The 20865-nt window shown below is 45.9% G+C and overlaps 1 protein-coding gene across 1 annotated transcript in view; it reads right to left on the bottom strand.

Moving 5' to 3' along the window:
• Positions 1-20865, bottom strand: part of PDCD11 (programmed cell death 11) — a 1291633-nt gene that overhangs the window by 1137255 nt on the left and 133513 nt on the right. Inside the window, exons 7-8 of the mRNA XM_069611704.1 lie at positions 13534-13715; positions 12798-12905 (exon numbers count right to left, since the gene is read on the bottom strand). Of these exons, the coding sequence (XP_069467805.1) occupies positions 12798-12905; positions 13534-13715 (290 nt within the window). The remainder of the gene's footprint in view (positions 1-12797; positions 12906-13533; positions 13716-20865) is intronic.

The following is a 20865-nucleotide window of genomic DNA, read 5'->3' as shown; positions in this document are numbered from 1 at the left end:
GGCAAGGTGTTTCAAGGAACTCCACGGAGTATCCTTTGGCCATAGTATCGAGGACCCAGCGTTCTGACGTTATTCCCTCCCTCTGCTGGGCAAAGAGCGTTATGCGACCGCCGACTTGGGATGCATGGGAAGGAACGTGGATTGGCACACCATTTGTAGGGAGTGGAGGCTGTGCCCCTAGAGGCTGCAGCTTTGCCTCATCCTTTCCCGTGGCAAAACCCATGCTGTTGGTACTAGTAGGATGACGCACAACGGGATTCGAGCTTGTCATGTGGTAGGCAGTGGTTGCAAATGTCAGCCCACAGGAATTTTCTGTTGCACTTGGGACAGAATTTAAAAGGGGTGCGCTCCATAGTGGAAGGTGGACACAAAGGCAGCAGGACAAATGTAGTAGGGGCAGGAAATGAGGGTATACATTCTCTAACAAAGAAAGATCAGTCCTCCCAACTCTCACTACTGGTTAGGCCGAAGCCCGTTGTCGGAACAGAATGTCAGTTTCTGAAACCAGGATCAGCCGTCAGGATGTTCAAAGGAAACAGCTGTCGAATTAGCACGTCAAAACGCAAACGACAGAAGAGGTTTGGATGAGCTTCAACTCACAAAGTAGCTCAAGCTACGCACTCTGCAAAAGAACAACTTGCAACAATGGCAGAAAAAAAATAATCTGAGGGACCTCGATGCGCGAGGGGATCATGGTACAGGGTACGTCACACTAGGGATAGTATTACAGCCGGCCCCGTCGACAAACTTAAACTTCATGTGCAATACTCTGCAACTTGCACTAGATGTCAGCTTATGCAAAGCATGTGATTCTAAGAGATCCACAAGCCTCAGAATATATATATTCTTCAGGTTTTTACTCCAGTTTATAAGTTGCACCCTCAGGCGTGGTTTCCATGTGCAACCAGGACATACATCAGTTTAGACAAGACTTCCTTTATTAGTTCTTCAGATCAACATCACAGCAAATAAAAAGCCATCAGAGTGTGGCATTCTAATCACCCGAAAATTCAGCAGCGTTGCACGTTTCGCGGCTAGCTCGCCGCTTGTTCACAACATATAAATAACAATACTGCCCTCATAGCTTCTACCTTTCATGTGTAGGTACTAAAACCCATGACGTAATAACTGCAAACTGTTTTTTATAGCCACGCGAAAGTATATCTAATCTGCCATAATGTTGTAGCTCAACGCATGCCAAGTTCTTTCTCGCACATACATCATGCGAAAACTGATGCCATTTTGGAAAGGGGGTATGGTAAATTAAATCGATATGGAAACCAAATTTTCTAGGGCTCCAAAACTATCCACATAGTTAGTCCTAGTCTAATTTAAGTGTTATAACTATCAAATTGCCCGCTGTTAGGGAGAAATTTCATTTCTGTGCCAATTCCCTTTAACCTTAGAGACCCCCGGCTCTTTGGCTGGACTCAGGGCTCACTCCCTCATGTGTTTTTTCTGACTAGGATTTTGTGTGTCTCACTGTTTAATGGAGTCTGCTTTTTGCATGGGGTGACAGCACCTTTTGTGGAGTGCCACTGATGTTTAAATACATTTTCTTGGGTAAACTACTGTTTCCAAGAATAGTAAGATGATTTTTTGCCTTACTTACCTTCTATTTTGTGGGGCCAGCACACATCACCCTATGTGGAGTGCTGGGTGGCACGGGGGGGGTGCGGCTAGTTGGGAACAGATCAGGTGTCGGTACTGGGGGTGGGGGGGCCGGACATAGTAACTCCTTATCCCAATTCTCATGTAACATTCTGTTAAACTAACTAACTGGAATGGCTGGTGGCAGTGGTTTCCTTTTCACTATCTTTCTGCCATGTATCTGCAGGCTGATTTCTAAGATGCAGTGCAGCACCCACGGGTGACCATTTTCCCCAAAATGGAGTCGGTCTTCATTTTTTGCCATTTTTTGTCAGTTAGTCCTTTCTGGGCTTTTACTCTGTTTGAATTGGGTTTGAATCCTTTGTGCAGCCTACAGCCCTGAAGCCCATCCAGGCTCCAGTGTGTCTGGAAAGACAGGAACTGAGGGAGACTCCCGAAACGTCCCTGTCCTTTGTCTCTAGGTGTGCCTGAGTGAAACCAGTTCCGATTGGCCGGCTGGCTGTCCTGCTGGGTGATTGACAGCCTAGGGCTGTGAATGAATGGAACTTGCTTAAAAACTAACCTGGTCCCCTTCTATCTCCCTCTACTCCTCACCCCTCCTACCTAAACCCATCCCCTCAATCTCTCACCACTCACCATCACCAACCTTCTACCCCTCCCTCCAACCCCTCTCCCTCGACTAGCACACCCGGCATCCCTAGCCCCATGAGATTCACACATGAATCCTCAGTCCCAAACCCCTCCCCACACACCCGTCCAACTCAGTCCTCCCACCGCCCATCCCATCCTCCGCCCGCCTACTCTTCCCAACCTCCATCAACCAGTCCGCAACATTCACCACCCAGAACCCGCTACAGACCCCCAACAACCATCCCACGTGATGAAACCTTAACCATCGACTCCTTCGGCTCATGGCTCAATAACTCACTAATCCCGCTCACCCACTCTTGCCGCTCCTCCTCTCACATCTTATCCCAGATGGTTTACTCCTGAACTAAAGATTGCGAAACAACTAAATAAATCCCTGGGACGCAAATGGCAAAAAAGAACAACCACCCTGATTAGATCCACCTTCGCCTTGCACCAGCGCTACTATAAAGCTGAAATCCGAAAAGCCAAAAAAAGCCCACTACAACAATCAAATATACCCCTCCCCCTCTCCCTTACCCCTTACCCCTTACCCTCTCCCCCTCTCTCCCTCTCCCACACCGTGCTCGACAGAACAACTTCTCTTAACAAACTGGCCCTCCTCTCACCACCACAAAATCTATCCGATCGACCACGGCAACTTCAACCCCACCCGCTTTCGACTCCATCAAATCAATCTCGAGAGACTCATTTCTCGACCTTTTCTCTGCTCGGAAAGAATCTGGCGCCCACCCACCACCCCCCCCCCCCAATCCCCCCCACCCCCTGACTCCTCAAATAAATATTGTCATCCACCTGCGCAGGAAAGTACGCAAAAGCCATCCTAAACGACTCCCTCAGCTCTGGAATCTTCCCCGACGACTTCAAAATTGCTCATCAAGCCTCTTCTAAAAAAATTATTCCCTCAACCCCCTTGACCCCAAAAACTACTGCCCCCATCTCGAACACCAGATTCCTTGCAAAACTCATTGATGAAACTGCATACACCCAACTAAACACCTTTGTGAAATCCAACAACCTCATTGACCCTGCACAATCAGGCTTCAGACCACGTCAAGGAACCAAAACCACTCTGGCCTCAATCTGGGACGATCTTAAAATTACCACCAACTCTGCAGGATGTGCTGCACTAATCCTCCTAGACCTATCTGCCGCCTTCAACGCAATTAACTACTCCATCCTACTTGACCACCTCCACTCCCTAGGAATCTGTGGAACCGCTCTCAAATGGATAGCCTCCTTCCTCAACAACAGGAAACATAACCCTCCTCTCCACCTTTGCCTCGGCCGCTCGACCAGTCAATGCTGGAGTACCACAAGGAGCATGCCTATCAGCCCTCCTGTTCAACCTCTATATGTCCACCCTCCCTAGAATCATCTGCCCACACAATATCCTGTTCTAAAACTATGCCGATGATACTCAAATCATCCTGAAACTCAGACTCCAACCATCAGCCCGACCTCGCAGCCTGCCTCGCTGACATCGACCGTTGGAGGACTAAAAACCACCCCCTCCTAAACCCCACTAAAACCGAGATCATGGTGTGCGGCAACACCAAGCTTCTCCCCCGCCCTTTACCTTGGCCCACATCCATGGGCCAACCACCTCTGCCACTGTAAAAAAACAAAACTTGGATGCACTCTAGACTCTGACCTAACCCTCTCTCGTCAAATCAACAACGTATCCAAGTCTTGTCATTACCACCTCAAAATTCTTACACATTTTTCCCTACCTCTCCTTTACTAACAGACTTGCTGTCTATTGTAATGTCGAAACTGGACTACACCAACTCCCTTTATCTCAGAGTCCGGGCATACCACCTCATTAAATTGCAAAGAGCACAAAACGCTGCCGCCAAAATGCTACTAGCACTGGGCCCGAGAGACCACACCTCTCCAGCTCTCAGAACATTCCACTGGCTCCCAGTTGGACGAAGGGCCACCTTAAAAACCCTGAGCATCACCCACCATGCAGTGCACAAGACCGGCCCTCTATACCTGCAAGTCAAGCTAAAACGCTACCTCCCACCTTGCACCCTAAAATCAAGCTCTGCCCTCCTTTTAGTGATCCCACCCACCAACTCGGTCAGGATAGGAGGATCCTCGTTCTCAGCCTTGGCCCCCACTCTATGGAACTCGCTTCCACCCCACATCCAACACACCGAAGACTATTGTGGATGGAATGGAACGGATAGAGTGGATGGCGCAAATAAAGAGATATGGAACAGATAGAGGGGATGTAACGGATGGAATGAATGGAGTGGAGGGCACGGGCAGAGTGGAGGGTATTTATTCATGTCGCTATGTATGTCCCCCACCGTCCTGTCCACGTACCTTGTATCAGACGCCTCTACAGATAACCACCATACCACACCACTACGCTTACTCTCTACTATACATCCATCACTCAACTAGAACACAGCTATACCCCCGATAAGTCGGTCTGGCTGTTCACTTACAAATACGACCCCCATGAACACCTCATCACCCTAATAAAACATAGCTAGCGGAGCACATTCCAGCCTAGTTGTTCACATAGGCGTTCCTCAGGCCTAACATCCAGGTATTTAATAAAACCCCAGCAACCCCGGCTGGGTGCTGTCTGGGTTCAGTCCTGGTGCCTTAGGCACCAGGCTCATAATAGAAATCAGTCCTGGCGCCATGGGCGCCAGGCTCATAGACTTTACTTACCTCATGCAGACCATGCTGCAAATTAATCCAAGCCAACGTGAGGCCTGGATGGGACTATTTTTCTACAGGGACTATTTTTTACTCGGGTGTGGTTCTAAGGACTTCTTACCTGGAACTACTTTGGAGGCTATTTAAACCACGCCCGAACAGCAGCACATGCTTCCTGTTATTCTGCATCCAGCAGCGTAACGCTCACCGTGCCTGCAGTCAGCATCCAATCTTCAGCCACACCCGTCTCGAATCCAGAGCTCCTAGCAATAGAAGAAAGAAGGAGGAAAGGTTAGAAAACAGATATTTCAATCCTTACCTGAATTCCGGATCCATCACGTCTTCGAACTTGAAAAGGACATTATTCTACACGTGTCACATCGCCAGCTGCAGCGCCGCACCATAATCACCAGTCCTCACAGCATTTTTCGATCCGGCGCAGCCTCCATCATTTTCTCCGCCGAATTCCACCATCTTGGGGACAAAAGAATAAGGTGAGCCGAGAGAGCCAACAAATACAACCTCTCCACCATAGACTTACCTGATAAACAACCGGAGGCATTATTCTGTAACAAACCGCAACTTCTTACGCCGCACCTGTAAAGAGACAGAAACCAGCAATTTAAACACACGCATCTTTTGCCGGACAGTGTTGGGTAATACAGACTCTTACCTCAACACCATCAGCTGCCACAAGACAATCTTCGCTTGGACCCAGCTGCAACACAAGAAAGGAATGTACAAGAGTGAACATCGGACATATTGAACTCTTTGAACTTTATACTTACGGGTTCTCGCCTGGAACCTCGGAGTCAATATTCATCCGGAACGCTTCCAACACCTTCAAAACAGTGAAGTAACTGGTATCTACGCGCCCCTGCATTCCACGTAGGATGGAGAGCTCATCATTTACAAACCTAAGGTGAGCTTACAGAAAGTGAATATCGGTGGTGATTAGTGGGGAGAACAGTGGGGTGCCATTACCAAAATCCACGGGTGGCTGAATCCCTTTCTCCACTTGCAGGAGAATATTTCTATGGGTCAAGCAGACAAGATTAGGCGGTCCAATCCAGTCTGTCATCTCTGCACTACGCTTCACGTTGGAGGAGATCGCAGCTGTCCGGGTCCGATAGACGCCCCTGTGGGAGCCAGGTGAGCCTAACAGAGTCCCCCATCTGAGTCCAGGACAGACGGATCAAGTAACTTCCAACCAGAGCTTTTCTTTGGCACTGAGAAAAAGGTGCCAAAACCACAAAAGGTCACTGAATCCTGGAGAATCCATTGCTGCCGAGTCACTCTCAAGTGCTGCTGCAGGAGCCAGCCAGACGTCCTCCCTTTCGTCACCACGAACAAGGACCAGGAACAAGGATCTGCTACACTACAACAGGAAGGCATCCAGCTGGAACCAAATCTTCAAGTCACAGGTACTGTGGGGCTTGGGGTACATCTACCTTGCCAACTGTGGTGTTTCCTAGCTTGGGGAGTACTATTTTAAACCCTTTTGAGTTGACTTCAATTCACCGGCACTGGCCTCCCAAATTGTGCTTCAAGGTGGCTCCTCTTGAGCTTCTGTGATTTTCTACTGAGCTACTGACAATTATACAACATTTCTAATAAGAGAGTATCAGAACTTTGAACTTGCCCATTGATTTTGGCTGTCCTGGGTCCCTAGAGGCATCTTTCTGAACCTATTGCCTTTGGCAGTGCTTGTTCCCTTATAGGTTTTAATTTGTTGAACGTCATTATTGCTGGGATAAAAGACTGCCTACATCCCTCTAGGAGAATCTAACTGTTTTACTACTTACAAAGTATGTTCTGATCTAACTAACTGTTCCCTCCTTGAAACTCAATATTGTAATGGTGATCACAAATAAGTGCCAATACTGACCTCAAATGACGTCACTCAGTGTGCTGGGATAGGTTTAGCATATGAAACTATTACTCACCTACTTAATTACTCTTGTTGAATTGAATCCTAACTTTGGGATTAATGTTCCTATTAGTGGCTGCTTTTTAAAGATTGTCTAATTATCTTTTTGTATATGTAAATATGTATACTATAACTAAGTGTGTGTAAGTGTTTACCTAGATATCTGTATTTACTAATTGCATTGTATAGCTCTACAGCTAACATTACCCCTCTTAAGATAAGCCTGGCTGCTCAGTCCCTCTACCAACATTTGTAGTACAGACCTATACTAAAAGGCGAGTTACCCAATACCAAGAGATAAGTCTTGTAAAGTCCCACACCAGTTTGACTCTACAAAATCTTACCAAACACCTGCCATGGCTATTTAGGGTCCTATAATCAAACGCTATTCAAAGAAGTCAACAATTGGATTTCGTAAATGCCTCATTCAAGCCCCAAACATCATCATCACAAAATTACCAAAAACAAAAAGGGATACAGAGTACACCAACTGCACCTCACTAAGCTGAAGAGAGCACTGTAAAACAGACAGAATTTTGCAATGGAGAACACCGTTTTCCTGCACTGATAGCATAGGGAGGGATCAGCTCCCCCAAAATGGATGAGATTGGAAAGGCAAGCTAAGCAAAAAGGCGTTGCTTGCCTTCAAAAGGTCAGGAAATGGGGTTGTTTCACCGTCTATGGAGGGAAGGCAGGGAAAAGAATATCTATTAACAGTCCGCAAGTAGCCAGTTGGCTAAAATGAGCAACAAGCCATATAATGGGGATGACCACCTAACGGTAGAAGAATCATCAGTAATGAGGACAGCACCAGGATAACAAACACCCAACCAAGATTGCAGGGCAGCCCAGGGTATTAACAAGGGGGTCCTGGGAGTCCCTCTGCCAGACATTAGTCCTGGTTACGAGAGACTTACCCAGAGTCTTTAGCTCACCATCTTTCACAGAGAAGAAATATCCCAAACATATCAGTCTTTGTCCTGCCCTGGGGCAGTCCAGCACCGAAATGCTAGGCAATTCTCCTCTGAACAAGAGAACCAACAGAAACCCCAGACACGTGTTTCGGTCTGGTTGGACCTCATCAGTAGGGTGGATCTGTGCCTCTCTAAGAATAGTGAGCAAGGGGTCCACGTCTGGATTCCCCTAGTAACTTAGGGTGAAACCCAAAGTTACTTAAATATACAAATTAACAAGGGGGTCCTGGGAGTCCCTCTGCCAGGGTCTCACCCAAGTCACTAGGGGAATCCAGAGGTGGACCCCTTGCTCACTATTCTTAGAGAGGCACAGCTCCTCCAGGGCAGGACAAAGACTGATATGTTTGGGATATTTCTTCTGTGTGAAAGAAAGTGAGCTAAAGACTCTGGGTAAGTCTCTCGTAACCAGGACTAATGTCTGGCAGAGGGACTCCCAGGACCCCCCTTGTTAATAGGGCTGCCCAGGGGGCAGGAGCGAGCAGCCGGCCAGCAAGAGAACAGTTCCAGGATGTGGCTAATAGCAGGAGGAGACACAGGAAGGCCCAAAACAGAGCTCAAACAGTAAGAAGCAACTAGATAGCCAGATCAGGAAGACTGTCAAGATGCTTGGTCAAGGAAGGGTTCACAGAGAAAGCAGAGCAAAGGGCAGGAAACTGTCCCAAGATGGAACAAGCAGTCCCACCAATGACATCTTTTGTGTAGGTTGGGGAGACTAGGAACAGTCCAGGAAGGGATTCCAGTAGACAAGACGACAGAGTACAAGGACAAAAGAACCAGAGTCCTGTCTACATGGTTTCCCAGAAAACAATCTGGGAAATGCACAGTGCTTCCCATTTACAACACATTCAGCCTAGCCAGCCCTCAAATTATAAAGCATCTTCTTAAAGCACCATGAACTCATGCCCACAGAAGGGCTTATTCTCATTACCTAGGCAACACACCGCGCTTTCTGAAGCAGGTAAACCTTAGTGAGAGCTGTAACAAGCTGCAACGATAGCCAAACAGTACATTGTAAACTTGGATTGTGAAAAGCGCTCTCTACCTACCACAGGTATAATTTTGCACACATACTGAATTTTTTTAAACTGTGTGTTATTTAACTGTGCAATCTTCTAGCAAACCTGATTGGTCATCTCATGTCTGTATTGATTTGAGTATGGGAACTCGCTACTGTCCGACGTCAAAACGTACATGATTACAATAGCTGAAGATCAATCTAGGCAGCTTGACTGCTAGGTCCACACTCCAGGGACTTAATCTCGGAGAACACCTGGCTGGCTATTATAACAAACGTCAGGCACTTCAGCACTGGCGCTTCAATAGCCAAGCTGGTCTTCACTGGTCCTCGCCGACATCGATGCCATAAGCTTTAGGTGGAGGTAAGGATGGGGCGTAGGAGCATTTTACCATTACTGTTGGACATTCAAAAACATCAGCAACTCGCAACAGTACAGATGTATGTTGACAAAATCACGTAGAAATAAAAAGGGAAAAGACACAGGATGATTCAATATTAACTGACCATATGGGAGAACAGAACCCAGCCCACGTTCGCAGCGAGGACACGGGTGCAAAAGGGAAAATAAAGAGAACGAGAAAGCCCAGAACCACCACTATTGAACGCGCAAACAAAACAACAAACATCAAAAAAGAGCCAACAATAGGTTTATTAAACACTCACTCAATGAATAAACATGCCCAAAGCATCCATGACCTTATTGTCGATGACAAAATTGCCATGTTATGCTTATCTGAAACTTTGCTTCATGAGCCAAGCGACCCACAATCAAAAAAAGCAGTGCCGGAAGGCTACGCTATCTTCTATAAGAATAGGGAACAAGGACAAGAGGGGAGGTGTGGTGGTTATAGTCAAACTCTATTCACATGTTTCCATCCTCCACAGTATGCAAGGGCTGCAAAGTCATCCACTTAAAACACACACCTACTGGCAATAGCTGCATCAACAGTTATTTACAGGCCACCATTATTGATATCGTATTTCAATGACGGAATCATTCAACAGCATCACATTTTAAAAAATCCTAGCACGCCAATGCTACTAATAGGAGGCTTTAATAGGTGGCAAGGTAATGCCAAGGACAAGGAAGCTATTCTCCTGGAAAAAGAGCTGAACCACATTGATTTTAAGGTCATCAATTCAGAATCTACAACAACGCAAGGCAATCAACTTGATTGGGTTGTTACTCACAATCTTGAGACTAAAATGGGCCTCACCACGCTATGTATATGGACTGACCATTCCAAAATAAATTTCACAGTAACAATGCCTGAACCACAGCCAAAGAGGAATAATCAGCATAAAGAGTCCCCGGGCAGACATTTTAAGAACATTACCTCAGTACACCTAGGTCAGTGAATAGAGGAAATCTTTTTGAACACCACTGATAAAGATGCACATGAAAATATTGTAAAAATCTTCAACTCACAAACTCAGAAACTAAGAGATACAATAGCACCCATTAAACAGCGTAGTTAGAGCCAATAGAGGCCATCAAATATGGTTTAACACCGATTTGAGACAGCTGAAAAAAGAAAAAAGGGAAATGGTACATAGTTGATTGAAAAACCCTACAAAAGATAATCGAGATAAATGGAAGAACAGACAGAAATTATTTTTAAAAGTATTGCAGAGGCAAAAAAAAGATTTCTAGAACAGCCAAACCTCAGGTGCGGCCAACTCCACAAGAAAGCTGTTTGAGATTCTCAAATCAGTAGATAATCCCAAAGCCCGGACCCCACCGTTTGAACCCTCAAGAGGACTGCATAAAGGGACAGGAAGCTTTCTCCAGTAAAATACAAAAAGCAAGGGAGGCTATACCAACATCACAGGCCAAAACCCAAAATCTAACAGACCAAAGTAGGCCCATGCTCCCACAAAACAACCAGGAACATTTTAAGTTCAATCCCATCACAGTGAGAGATATGGAAGAAATTATAACATCTATGAGACCAACACTGTGTGCAGAAAATCGCCTACCCTCCAAGATGATACTTGATAACAAGGAGATATTTGCACCCCTATTTGCCAGAATGGTGAACACGTCTTAGAGACGGGAATGTGCCCGAAATCATTAAGACTAACTATTACACCACTGGTAAAAAAAAAAAAAAAACATTGCCTTGATCAAAGAGATCCCAGTAATCTTCAGCCAATAAAAAATTGTAACCATTTGTTAAAAGTGCTGGATAAAGCTGCTATACAGCACACCTCCAAAGATATGTGGAAGCCAACGACATCTTACATACACAACAATCTGGTTTTAGGACTGCACACAGCACCAAGACTGCATTACTGGATCTACAGACTCAGATGCCGAGTATAATGGACAGGAGTAAAACTGGCATATTGGTTAATTTGGACCTAAGTGCAGCATTCGACCTCCTGGACCACCAGCAGCTTCAATAGGCCTTGGAAAATGTAGGCAACTGCTCTTGTGAAGCAACCAGATGGGTCGTCTCATTTTATCACCTCTGTTTTTATACTTATATTTAAGGTGTCTCTGCATAGTGCTGGATAACTGGAGCTTATTTTAAAACTATGCAGACGACACTGCTGGAGATAGAACCAATACAAGAAAACTACCACATTGGTACGTTGGCTACTATTGCAATAAAAATGCAGGCTACTCCACAACACACTTTTAGTGTGACCAAATCACCTCGAGGTCAAAATCAGGTGCTTCCAAAAGCTCCTATGCCCTAGAAACTAAAATGTTACCATGGCAACACACAATTGTGTCCAGGTGGGATGCTGTCCTACTTGTTTCGAAGGCAGTGGCTATAACCATTTATAAAAATAAAAAAATTTAAAAAACAGTAGTTGTTTCACCAAATAAATGCGCTGCTAGCACCACAAAGTAGAGAGCTTGCAATGATGAAATTAAGATTAGTAAATGAAGCAAAACCCTCAAGAAAGTCACTAATAAAATTCGCAACGTTATCTTTCATAATTTAATAATGTCCATGTTCAAGAGTCAGAGTTATATGCCAACACGTGTTTCGACCTCCACAGGTCTTTTTCAAGGCAAAGCTCCAAGTTGCAATTCTAGCCAAAAAATATATTTGTTTCAAAAAGGACTTGGGCCTGACCGCACTTGTGAGTCAGACGACCTCGAAAAAATATAATTAACTACTAAGGAGATGGAAATTCGTCGTGCAGCAACTTGTACATGGATACCATTAGTTCGGACACTTCCAGCCTCTAAATGGCATTGCCTAAGTAGTTTGCCGTCTGTTTCTGACACATTTGTGTCTCATAGTAGTCTGGCCAATATAACCATTTATAGCTTCATTGGTTTACAATGACACAAAGTGGGAAAAGTTTAGTTGGAGACCACATACACGTTTTCCAACACAGGTGCGCCCTGTATGACATCCCTCAGGCTTCAGCAAGCTGAAAGCCAAAAATCATTTCATGCCACAAACCAACCGCTGTCAGATTACATTGCAATGGGAACAGGTTGCCGTTGCACCACCATAACCCTGAGAGGCCAAGGGTCTCTCACTCAGGGGGCAAACCAGAGTTCCATTCTCCAAGAGTCAGTCGTTTATTACTCATGGAAAAAGGAGTGGTAAGCCAGTCAAAAAGCAAATTCAGGGCTTCTCGCAGGAGGACTGTTAAAACATCTATCCCTCAGAGCCCCAAAAAAAGGATGATCTGCACCTTGAGCTTGGATGCACGAAGAGGGCTTAGAAATGGTAGCCATTCTGCTTTATGAAAAGTGTGCAACTTAACGTGGTGAAGATCCTGTAGTATACAAAGTCCTTTCAGGAGACCTGTAACATTTTAATTAATTGCTTCTTCACAGACTTAGCAACTTAAAGGTGTGATCCAAGATTAAACCAGCCACGCCACATTCAAGCATTTAAAGAAGAGCCATAGAGAATTAACTGATCACATTAAAAACTAGATTGAGGCATTCATCATCACTCACCATTTGCTCTATCTGATATCCGTCTGACCTCTTCGGATCAAGATGCAGAAAGTCCACAGTTCCCGTAAACGATGAGAGGAACGAGACAGTTATGCCATCAGGGCCAACCTAAATAAAAAAAAGGTAAAACAGGCCTTGAGAAGGTCTACGAACTGAAAGACATCTGCAGAGTGCAGTAAAGCAGCTTAGTAATGTCATTTAAGAGGGGAAATAAGTGAAATGCTTGGCTAAACTTTTGCCAAGTAATACTTGAAATATCAATTTGCTAGAAGGATGTTTATCGTATCCTCCAATGGCAATTTTGCACATTCTAACCACCAGTCTTGCCCACCTGCTGCTTGTGGCAAATGCTCAGTTAAAGTGACTCCTTAGGTGCACCCACATTTCGCGCACCTTGCGGAATGACTGATTGATTTTCATTATTAAAGTCAAAACAACATATCAAGAAAGGCATGGTGTTTAAGGGCACTTCGGGGTGCATGAAGTAGTTTGAAGAACCCTTCAGGCAACGAATGGCGTTTTGTTGAGGCTGAGGACCATGCAGCATGAAAATGTAAGGTCCATATCCAAGTACAGTACAGCCACAGTCCGAAACAAACTGCAACCAAATGGGCATCACCACTGAAAATTATTGCATTTGTGCACTTAAACATTCCTACTCAAGAGCATATCGGCAGAATGCAGGTGTCGTGAGCAGATAGGGTAAGTAGTGAAGCACACACAGTGGAGCCCTTACTTTCTGAACTTGACCTTTCACCACCAGCCCTGGTAACAGACTCTGCAGGGTCCACTTCTGCTCTTTCGTTGCTATGGACGCCATGATATCCGAATGATTGACAGAGAGGCAGACAATCCTTCCGTTGTCCTTCACTTCTTCTAACAGGCAATTCAGATACTGCCCGATTTTCAGCTCAGCTCCTGCCATCAAGTGAAAAAACACACATTAAAGCCTCTCATTTTCCAGGTAGAGGATAGTTAATTGTTGACCTGAGCAAAAAAGAAGGAATTACACTGTAGATACAAGTGTCAAACAGAAAAATGATATGCTGTTCACCTTCACATGGCGGTGGACCGTATACCAAACAAATCGGTACAGTGTGGATGAACTTACTGAACTGCACGCAGTCTTTCAAAAGGAACACTGATAAAGTTAACATGCTATTTAAGGAGACCACAGTTTAAACATGAGGTTACTATAAATACATTAATAATATATTTGGTCTAAATGTCAGATGGGTAAATCTGCAAATATGCTTTGTTGAAAGTGTTACCCATCTCCATCTCGGTACCCATTTACCTTGTGTTCTCTGGTGAAAAAGGGTAACGTGAACAAAGAGCACCATTTTAAATTAATTTGGGACACCATCCTGTCCCCCAAGATGGTGGCCCATGATAGTGTCCAGGCCTGTGGTGTCAGGCCCAAAGACTTATTTCACTCGGTCTTACAATATTGTCACTTCTGGGTTACAGTAGACTCTTACTGACCCTGCCATCTCATCAGGCTGAGAGGAAAGCATCCCTGAAGCAGAGGCTGAAAAAGACAGTTCCTGGCTCTGGGTGGATGTCCCAATTCGCCCCCACTCCTGGGCACCTCTGTAGCATTCAGCACTGCAAAGCTTAAAAGAAGAAAGCAAGGAAAAACAAAACCGAAGAGCCCCGAGGTGCTCCGCTGATAGGAGAGTACCACAGGCGAAGTTCCTTTACCCGATCCACAGCTCATGCCAACCTATTAAAGCCTGGGGAGTGTGTTCAGGCAGAACTTCATTTTTGGGGTTCTGGGTGTCTACCTTTCTAGGACCTCTAAACTTGTTGTAGATGCCTCTGTAATTTTTTTTTTTCCCCCCCATCAGCCAGAGGGCTTCAAATGAAGTCCCCCTGCAACTTCAACCCTTTCCTGATGTGCTACCCTTAGAAGCTGTAAATTGGAGTAGCTGTGATTGAGTTTTGGCTTTGCCATGTGTGTGGTCCTTTTACCTCATTAGTAGCCCAATGCACCCATCTAATAGCCATTGGGATAATTATGCATTTTAGGAAGACCGTTAGCATCCATTTGGTTTTGGGTGATCCTTTTATATATGGGGAGCCCCAAAAGGCACCCTTGGTTTGAGTGTAAACTGGGTTAAAGCCATCCAGACTTCCCAATCTACATCCAGTGTAGATTGGCCAGTATGTGTGGAAGTGTTTAGGGTCAGCCCGATTAGCTGGCCACCAAAACCTTTGTGTGCTGCCCAATTGTGTGAATTGAGGGCTGACGTAGGCCTGCCCCTGGGTGAATGTGTGATCAGTGGCATTCCCCAGTTTCAGGACATATAATGCAGGAAGACTGCTGCTGGCAAGGACTTAGTGTGGCCATAGCAGTCAACTCTGCGCCTGAACTAAATAGTCTGCAAAATTATTATAATGCTTTAAACTGGTCCTCTTTCGTTGTAGCTGAATGATCAGTCACCTACCTTCACTACTATTTTCATGCAATGTAATGCTCTTTTTATTTTCATGTTTGCAAAGACTAGTCCTCCGAAGTGCCTTCAACCCCACAGCGTGTTAAAGCCATAACAATGGGAGTAGGCCCTATACAAATATAAAAAAAACATAACATGCTGGTGGTGAGGAAAGATCTCTTTTTTGGCTGCTCTCCCGATAGACATCAATGGGGCGCCCTATCTTTATACTACTGTCTGCAAACTGATCTGACTTTTTGAAGCCAAATAAAGCCCTCAGCTTTACTTCCCTTGCTTTTGCTCACTTTTAATTTTATTTATTTTTTCAAATCGGGAGACTGACAATTCACCAAGACCGAGTACTGAGACCCCCTTCTCCCTTAGTGGAATCATTTTAACATCACCTGATCATGAAGGGCGGTTAGGACACTGTATCCCTATAACCTTTTCTTTTGCAACTTTGGTGTTACAAACAAGTGTCCAGAATGGGCTGGTGGCGGCAGATATTTTTCTATTGTGTTTTTGAATCGTGCCCTTTTGCATTTTACCCCATAAGGCCATTTAGAGGACAATATACTTTAAAATCGCATTGCCACAAGACTTTCACCTGTCCTTTGGCCATTTTGTGCCTTTGCCTATTTCCTGCTTTTAGGCAAGACTGTATGCAGTACCCTGTGGGAGACTGCACCAGCCTTGTCCTTTTGCCAATAGTTAACCCAACCTTTGGTATAACCATGTACTACACATGATGTACTACACATGTGGTAGAGTGACTGAGCAGCCAGGCTTATCTCAAGAGTGGCCAATGTGAGCTGTAAGGTTGTAACAGTTTCACAACGACAGTTATTCAAAAACACTTTTACACAAGGTTTCTTGATAAAACAATTATTAATTTATTTAACATTCAGTTAAATAAGCCTTCCTTAGAAGGCAGCAAAACATGTAACACTTTCAAATATACTTCAAAACACACTCTTAGTATCTCCAATCAGATGATAACCATTGCCAGACACGCTGGAGCCAGAGGCGGGCTTCACCAGTGAAACCCGCCAAAGAAAACAAACAAAGGGAACAAACCTCTAAATCTCAAGAAGGACTTTTCCTACAAGAAATGGTGAAACCATGGGTGTCTTACTGCAGCTGCAATCGCAGTCCGCGGTAAAAACACAATCGTAGGGAAAAGTAAACCACTGCCACCAGCCATTAATTGTAGAAAGGGTAACATAAAAAATATTACATGAGAAAATAGACAAAGGGGATACTAAGTAACCCCTCCAGCACCCTATTGTACGATAGTGTGTGCTGGGTCTATTTCATTTCACTGCTCTTGGAAACAGTTCACCAAGAGAAGGTATTTAAACCTTGGGGAAAGAGGCTTCCCTGTGTCACTGCACTGAAGGTGCAGTGTGACAATGTAAAGATGATGCCTATGGAGTTTGTCAGACTCCAAAGTCAAAAGAAACAGACCAAATCACACAAAAATACACAAGTGGGGAAAACGGTCTCCCTCTCTCTCTAGGTTAAAAATTAAAAGTCCTTAAGGCCAGCAAAAAATGCTGGGGACTCTAAACTGGAAGGGAATTAGCACATTTGTGAGAATTCTCCCCAACACCTGCCCTTTCGGGTTTGGATTTGCCATATATCGCAGGTAAAAGTCTCAGATTTCCCAGAAAGCGGCGACGTTTGTGGCCGGATGTGGGGGCTGGGCTGCATACAAGCCAAAATGTATCTGCTGCTGGGCAGATGTGGTGACCAGAGGCTGTCCATGATTGGACAGTCCCTGCCAGTGTGAATAGTGTAGCTCTTTATCACTAGCGGGAATCGGGGGTGGCTCCAGTCCAAATCCTGGATAAACGGGGGGCTCATTCAGTCCCTTCAACATCCTTGTTTTAAGGTCATTTCTGTACCACCCTCTGTTGAGGATGCCACAACAACTAACCCTAGGGGAAATTCTAATACATCTGACAAGAAAGGGAAGCCCAATCTCTAACACGTGAGTAGGCAGAGCCACAAGGCTTAAATCTCAGGTTAGGGTAGTAGGTAGTCCCAAGAGGTACAATGAGTATACACATAAATCCATAAAACACACCACACTGATATACTGAAAATACATAGTTTGATAAAGTCACACCTATAACACTACCAGTTCAAGTAAGAACTTAAACATGAATACACAGGATTAAAAAAATGCCAAGTATACGTCTAAAAACAGCAATGCCTATACAAGGATTCTCCCTACACAAATGTCTATACTATGTGAGCCCTGTGCCACCTCTCACCCTTACAGGTCGAAAATCAACCCTGCAATGACAACTGCAAATCCATGCTAGTTAAATTCCAATCCTCTCCTCCTTTCTCCGTCAGCTTCCTCCTCATGTACAGACCCTGGGCTATAACGCAACCCTTCGCAGACTCCCCGAGTGACTATCAGCCATACTGCTCTCTCACCAGACTCTCACTGTTGGTGATCTAAACATCTGGTTCGACACCCCCTCCAGACCCATGACCAGTCATCTCATTAACATGGAAGCCACCAATCTGACCAAACTCATATCAAGCCCTAAACACATTGCAGGTCAAGCCTTAGATGTAGTATTCAGCTCGTCCAACCCCTCACCTGCCCCCTGATCTGGACTGATAACCATCATCCTCTTCTCAGCCCTGACTCCTGTACCCCCTTTCCCTCACTGCCTCCTCCCCCCCCCCCGCTGCCTCCCCCAAGATCCTGCTCTGGAATAAGGTAACTATCTGCCCTAATCTCATCCACGTAACCCTCCTCCCTTCCCAATATCCCCCTACAGGGAGGAACCCCCCTCCCCAGACCTTTTCGACCAATGGTTCTCAGATGCTCGGTCCCCCTTGCCACAAAAATCTGTCCCAACGCACATGTTCTTACCCCTGGTGGTTCAGCCCTCACCTCAAAACCCTCAACCATTGCCTGGAACAACACTGGTGGAACAACCCTTCCGCCTAAAACAAAGCCACTCAGTCCAGACAGACGAGAGCCTACAGATTCGAAATCAGAAAATCCAAACATGCCTTCTCCACCTCCCGCATTGTCAATGAAAACAACCCATGCAAAGAACTCCACAATATCATCGCTGAGTTCAAGAGCCCCTCTTTGCGCATCCTCTCCACCCCCCACCCTGCCTGTCAGGCACTGTACAACACTCTTTCTGATCATTACTTTAACATAGTCATTGAAAGGAACCTCACCATCCATGCTAAACTACCAACCCCTTTCTCCCCTATACCGACAGCCCATCTTCTGCTGCTCCCAACTTGCACCTTCTTCAGCTCCTTCTCTGCAATCTCCCATCACAAGTTCTCAAGGCTAATTTCCCATAGCCGCCTCTCAGGTTCCCCAGGAGACCTCTGTCCTGCTCAAAAACACTCTCCTCCACCTGCACAGGCACCCCGCCAGATCCATAATCAACCACTCTCTAACTGCAGGCATCTTCCCACCAGCATACAAAACCTCTCATGTCAAATCACTATTAAAAAAAGCCCCATCTCCAACAAGCGTGTAATATCCAAATGACCATATTGCATGGGATACTCCCAGCTCAGCCTCTACACCGAGGCCCACAACCTTCAGGACCCTGTCCAGTCTGGTTTCAGGCCCCTCCATGGAACTGAATCCTCGATGGTCTCCATCTGGGACTACCTGAAAAGAACAGCAGACTGAGGGCTGCACTGCTCTCATCCTCCTTGACCTCTCAGAAGCATTCAACACAATTAACCACTGCAGCCTCACAGACAGACTCTTTGACCTAGGCATAAGGGACTCCGACCTCAGATGGATCTCCTCTTTCCTCTCCGATTGCTCCCAAATCGTCTCTATCCATCCTTTCTCCTCTGTCCCCACCCAGTCCATCAGGGAGCATCCCTCTCCTTCTGAAACTCTACCTTTTGCCCCTCCCCAAGCTCATCTGTTCCGACGATCTCACCTGTTACAACTATGCTACCACCAAGAAGATTCTTAACTCCCCTCCTCACCCCCACCCAGACCTGGCATACTGCCTATCAGACATGGTTGTTTGTCATCCAGAGATCAATCACTTGCTCCTTAACCCCAGAAAAACCGAAATCCTAATCTGTGGCAAAATAGCTCTCCTTCCCAAACCCATCCCATGGCCACACTCATTAGGATCAGCGCCCACTGCATCCCCCTCAGTCAAAAATCTAGGATGCACTTTTAGCTCAGACTTGCCCCTCTTGCACCACATCAATGCAGTCTCCAGATCATGCACCTTCCACTTCCACATTCTCAAGCACATTTTTTCATCTCTCCTACCCACAGAGTTTCCGCCATCATCCTCTCGCGCCTAGACCATTTTAACTCCCTCTATCTAGGCGCACCCACATATAAACTGAGAAAGCTCCAATGGATTCAAAACTCTGCAGCAAGGCTCCTCCTCACTCTCAGCCAGGTGACACATCTTCCCTGCACTCAGGACACTCCACTGGCTGCCAATCAATCTACTGGCCGCCTTCAAAGCCATGTGCATTACCCACCGAGCAATTCAGAAGAAAGCCCGGAATTCCTCCAAAACATGCTCACTCGCTACTGCCCCAACGGAATCCTCAGATCAGGCTTCACAGACCTCCTGGTAGTCCCTCCTTCCAAGTTCTCCAGATTAGGAGGTGCATGTTTCTCTGTCCTCACACCCCCTTTCTGGAACTCCCGTCCCCCGCACTCGGTCTCAGAGGATCACCTGACCTTCAGGAAAGCCCTCAAAACCTGGCTGTACCGCTCCACCCTCACCCGACTGCCTGACCCCCCCTCCCCAGCCTCACCATGCCACTCTCCCCACCCCTCACACTCACATTTTATCCTGTAGTCCCCTCTCCCCCTCTGCCACCTGTACACTCCCTCCACCTTCCCTTCTGTCAGCTACTAGCCCCTTTCCTTTCATCCGCTTCGCTCTGACACCCAAACTTTCGTTGCAGGATGGCAATCACACATGGAGAACTCATGTAGTCGCTCCAGCAACTGGCCCCTGGAATGAATCCAGACTGAGGGCCAGGTATTGCACTCATATGGGCTTGGAGGGTGGCAGTGAATCACACTTAAAATGCACCTTGGGAAAATCACTGATCACCCAGTAGGATGACAATCAGGCACCTCGGACCCCTCACTCGTGGTTGGCACTGCATGTAACTAAGCACAGGAGGGTGATTCATGCCGCTGCATTGAATCATGATTGTTTTTTGCAACTTGAAGGAACTAGGGATGTCAATCTCACTCTAAGAACCTCCCAGAGGTGGGAGTATTATGCATTCATCTAACACTTAGATCCCCTGTGAAATGTAGCACTGCTCCTTGTACATAGCTGGAACCCAGGAAGCAGACATTGCTTGTACAGCTAACCAATTGCCTACTCTCGAACACTGCACTTCGCAACTTAGCGGAAAACACGGTCTCACTCCACACACCCTGCACTCACATATAACACAAACACTTTTGCACACACCCTGCACTCACATATAACACAAACACTTTTGCACATCACCTGTGCCATAAGAATGAAGCTACTTTTAACGACAAAAAATGCAGACAGTAGCTTCCCACATAACGATTTCCTTAAACACAACCATCAACCCGTTTAGGCTATAGTATACCCCTG

Source organism: Ambystoma mexicanum, chromosome 8, assembly GCF_040938575.1.
Source record: "Ambystoma mexicanum isolate Mex_15411 chromosome 8, UKY_AmexF1_1, whole genome shotgun sequence".
NCBI classification, from domain to species: domain Eukaryota; kingdom Metazoa; phylum Chordata; class Amphibia; order Caudata; family Ambystomatidae; genus Ambystoma; species Ambystoma mexicanum.
The sequence above is the reverse complement of the archived record's forward strand: the minus strand, read 5'-3'. Positions and strand labels throughout refer to the sequence as shown.